The sequence below is a fragment of the Chenopodium quinoa genome, unplaced genomic scaffold, assembly GCF_001683475.1.
Source record: "Chenopodium quinoa cultivar QQ74 unplaced genomic scaffold, ASM168347v1, whole genome shotgun sequence".
NCBI lineage: Eukaryota > Viridiplantae > Streptophyta > Magnoliopsida > Caryophyllales > Amaranthaceae > Chenopodium > Chenopodium quinoa.
The window spans coordinates 2,909,659-2,913,932 of record NW_018743285.1 but is presented as its reverse complement, the minus strand read 5'-3'; the positions used below and the strand labels follow the sequence as shown (position 1 = coordinate 2,913,932).

General features: G+C 35.0%; 1 protein-coding gene across 1 annotated transcript; it reads left to right on the top strand.

The window, feature by feature from the left end:
• Positions 1–2,594: 2,594 nt before the first annotated feature.
• LOC110735562 (vacuolar iron transporter homolog 4-like) lies at positions 2,595–3,555 on the top strand. Its single transcript, XM_021915753.1, has one exon. It carries the CDS (start codon positions 2,687–2,689, stop codon positions 3,350–3,352), a length of 666 nt encoding a protein of 221 aa, XP_021771445.1. The 5' UTR covers positions 2,595–2,686; the 3' UTR covers positions 3,353–3,555.
• The last annotated feature ends 719 nt before the right edge of the window (positions 3,556–4,274 follow it).

Genomic DNA, 4,274 nt, shown 5'->3' with positions numbered 1-4,274 from the left:
GACGGCGGACTCATGGTGAGTCCATCTCACCCAAAGTTTACCATTAATTAATTTTTTAATTTAAAAGTTGAGGATTTAAGGCCATGCATATTAAGATGCTAACATGCTTATTGTCAAACAATGCAGGGACCTATTAGAGGGGTTGCCTAGTGTCCAGCTCAGCCATGAATCAAGAGGATGCATCAGGGCAGCAGATCTTTTGGCAAAGAAGTGTAGAACGAATGCTAGCAATGGCTGTAATATGATTACTTTGGACAATTATCCTAACTTTCTAGCTACTGTAATTATGGAGGATAGACCTCCTTAACCGCTTTGTATTGCTGAACTCTTTTTGTTTATCTAATTCTCGGCTTGCATTAAAAAAAAAAAAAAAAAACAAGGCCATGCATATTCTTAGTTTAATTCAATTTTTATCTTCAAGTTTCATGAAATTTAAAGTTTTTGTTTTCATTATGCTTACTTGAGTTGTTGATTGAGTTCAGTCTAATACAAATTGACATATATGTTGATCGAAATTATGGGGTGTCGAAATATATATAAATAATCAATTTTCAATATACAATCAGATGAATCATATCAAAATCACCTTCACAATTACTAATTGCCAATAACTATTTTTATTTCTTGATAGTTAATATTAGAAGATAACATTAGAAATTTAGTTCCCATAAAATAATTGTTAACAAAACACTTTGTAGTTTAAATCAACCTAATTTTTTTTACAAGCAAAATTTACCTAATTAATTAGCCAACTCTTGAGTAGAGTAATGTATTCATTGTATCTTTTCGACTAAAGAGTACATGAATCTCAAAAATATGTTGCGTGCAATTTTGTCATACCCGTAAGAGTGGACAAGGTAAGTTAGTTATTTTTTGGTAATATATAATTCATGAGAAATATATCAATTAAGGACACTCCAAAAATTAGTTGGGTACAAGTTAAAGTTGGAGGATTAAATGAATTAAATAATGGGACCTTCGTGGTGTTCGTGTGGATAACACACTCCTAGTTGATAAAAAATGCTTAAAAGTTGCATTTGACTTAGCTCCTACTATTAATTTGGTGCTCTCACACTCAGCAATCCATCTCTCGTAGGTCTTTTTTCTGTTATTAGTGGAAATTTAAAGGAGTATCAAGAATTTAAGAGAATACATACAATTTACAACAAGGGCTTGGATATATTTAAATATCTCTTTCTTTGGCCTGTTGAATCTTATACCAAAAATTTGGATTACTTAGCTTACATCATGCTTACTAATACATGTTTCAAGTTAGACGTTTGTTATACAGTTGTTATTCGGTTTAGAAATCCATTTCAAAGAAATTGATAAATTTTATAGAGCCAAACTAAAGTTTTGTTAGAGGAGAGTCTGATCACATAAAGAAACTAAAACAGTTTCTAACTTCCCTAGCCTCTCATTCAATCATCAATGTATAATCTCAATTTACATGTAGATTAGTTATATCTTACTCATATTATTTCAACAAAAATCTTCTTGCTAATATAAGATAGATTAAGGAATTTGAATATAAGAATCCATTGAAACACATAAAGTACTTAACCATTATCAAACTAAGACCATTGTTTAAACAATGAAGGAGGCTTTAAGCAAATACATAGATTATTCGGAATAATAAGTACAATTGTGCTTTTTCCTTTGAGAGGAAGAAAAGGGGCTTCACTAAACCTTTGTTGAGCTCCCATGTTAAAAAATGCGATTTGTTCCATGTTAACCATTTAGACAATTAGTTCTTTGAGAAGCTACGTACGTAACTCCATTGCGTGAATTGGTTATACGGTAGAGTAACTACTTATAAGCTTGTAAGTGTGTGGTCCAAACTCTTCCCCTTGTTCTTGGGTATTCCAAGCCCGTTCTCAATATTATTCAAAATATAGTATAACATGATAGTAGAGCCAATAATGTTGATGTTGGTTTTTTTTTTTTTTTTTTTTTTTCCTTGAATCTAAACGCCTGAACTTTAGTATAAGCAATTAGGTTAGAAAGAAATTTACCCCTACAAAATGTCCAACCCCTATATAATGACCACACGATCGATATTGAGTTGATTACTACCTTTTAGACTTTTTTGATCCTCATAACACTCACATATGAGAGGGTGGGGAGAGGAAGCATAAAATACGTGTTGTGAAGTATGGTGTACCTATGAGTTGTAGTACGTGAAAAAGAAAAGATATTGTTTAATCAATTATGCTTGAGTAGATCGTAATTAATCTACTTCTCACATTGCTAAATGATTTGGGATGAAATTTCGGACTAGCTTATACATGGTTCAAATTCTTCTCGTCGTGAAATATCACATAACCCATCCATTTTCAATCAATTCTATAACTTAAAAACCTCAATTACATTGCATGACTAAGTGAAGCTAAGCATGAACAAAGCGTCAAAAGGAGAAACCAAATTTCATTACTTTTCCATTTACGTTATTCAGAAGCATTTTCCATGCAATTAGTTATCTTAGTGGACAAGTATTTATCTTAGTGGACAACTCCATAACCACTTACGTAGTTTATATATTTATCAAATTATTATTAACCTACATCTATAATAACACGGTTTTGAGCCATGTATCAAGCACATTCACTAATACCTTCCAATTCTTCAAAACCTACAATTTTCGAATTCATCAATCAAAACAATAAATTATTTTTCTTCCTTATAAATGGAGCCTGGACGAACCGTGCATCGTAACACCGTTGAGCTAGAAACAATCCGAGCAAACACCGTGTATGATGAAGACAATAATCAAGGTCAAAAACGTGCTGAAGAGGGGGAAAACGATGATTTAGACTACACGAAACGAGCTCAGTGGCTACGAGCTGCGGTCCTAGGAGCAAATGATGGGCTTATTACTACAGCCTCCCTAATGATGGGTGTAGGTGCAGTGAAGCAAGATGTTAAGGCCATGATACTCACTGGATTCGCTGGCCTTGTTGCTGCCGCGTGCAGCATGGCCATCGGAGAGTACGTGTCGGTCTACTCGCAGGTTGACATCGAGCTAGCTCAAAGGAAAAGAGAGAAGAAGGATAATAAGGATGAGGAGGAGAGTTTGCCAAGCCCTATACAAGCGGCATTTGCTTCTGCTCTTGCGGTTGCTGTGGGGGCCGTGGTGCCACTGCTGGCGGCATTGAGTGTAAAGAATCATAAGGTGAGGCTCGGGGTTGTGCCGGCGGCTGTTACGGTGGCTTTGGTGGTGTTTGGGTGGTTAGGGGCGTATCTAGGGAAAGCACCGATTTTAAGGGCTTCTTTGAGGGTTTTGTTGGGTGGTTGGTTTGCTATGGGTATTACCTTTGGTTTAACCAAGTTGATTGGGTCCCATGGGCTGTAACTTAATTACTACGAAGTATTGTTAGCTATTTTTATTCTAATGTAGTCATTAAGAGGGTAGCTTAGCTTACATTGCCTCGCTTGAAAAAAAAAAAAAAAAAACCTTACACTATGTGAGAAATAATAACAATTGGCCTGGACAAAGTTGTATCATACTTGTTTTCTGTTCAAAAAAATAAAAAGTTGTTTTTTTGTTTTATTGTAATCCCTCTCTTCCTAAAAAATTGTTAAAGTTGGTGATTTTATGCAATTATTAAGAAAAATAAATAATATAAAATATTGATTGGATCCCACAAACAACGAAAGGTGTTAAGTCAACATTGGAAGTAATATAATAACATTTACATTCGGAATTGGAAAATATTTTTGTACATAATAATAATAATTTTTTTTGGGGTATGTAAATATTTTGATAAATGGATAATACTTGCATTAAAAACACATTAGACCTGATTATGGGATAGAGTATCCAATAACAATAGGATCATGAACAAGGTTAAAAGGCCTTTAATAAATAGAGTCTTTGATGGATAGAGTGTAAGGATTTAGGTACTCTAAGCAGAATTTCATGAATCATATTCATACGCACCTAAAACAAGATCGCATGCATAACACACAAGAATCATATAATTATATCTTTGGAGCGTGATCTCCACGTAGCAAGTTGATTGACAAATCAGGGAGAGAATAGAGCCCCAAGCGTTGTTCCTCTACTTAGTCCACGGGATTAGAACGAGCTGTCCACCAATACTAGATTGGTCGAGTGAAGGGGAAAACCACGATCACCACCTTTATGGACAACCGGCCACCACCGCACACACACCGGCGCCAAGGAGGGGAGAGAGCCGTGAGAGAGAGAGGGGGAGTTTTAGAGGGTTGGGTCTCGTGTTTGCTAAATTGGGTTTGATTAACAGTAATGTTCT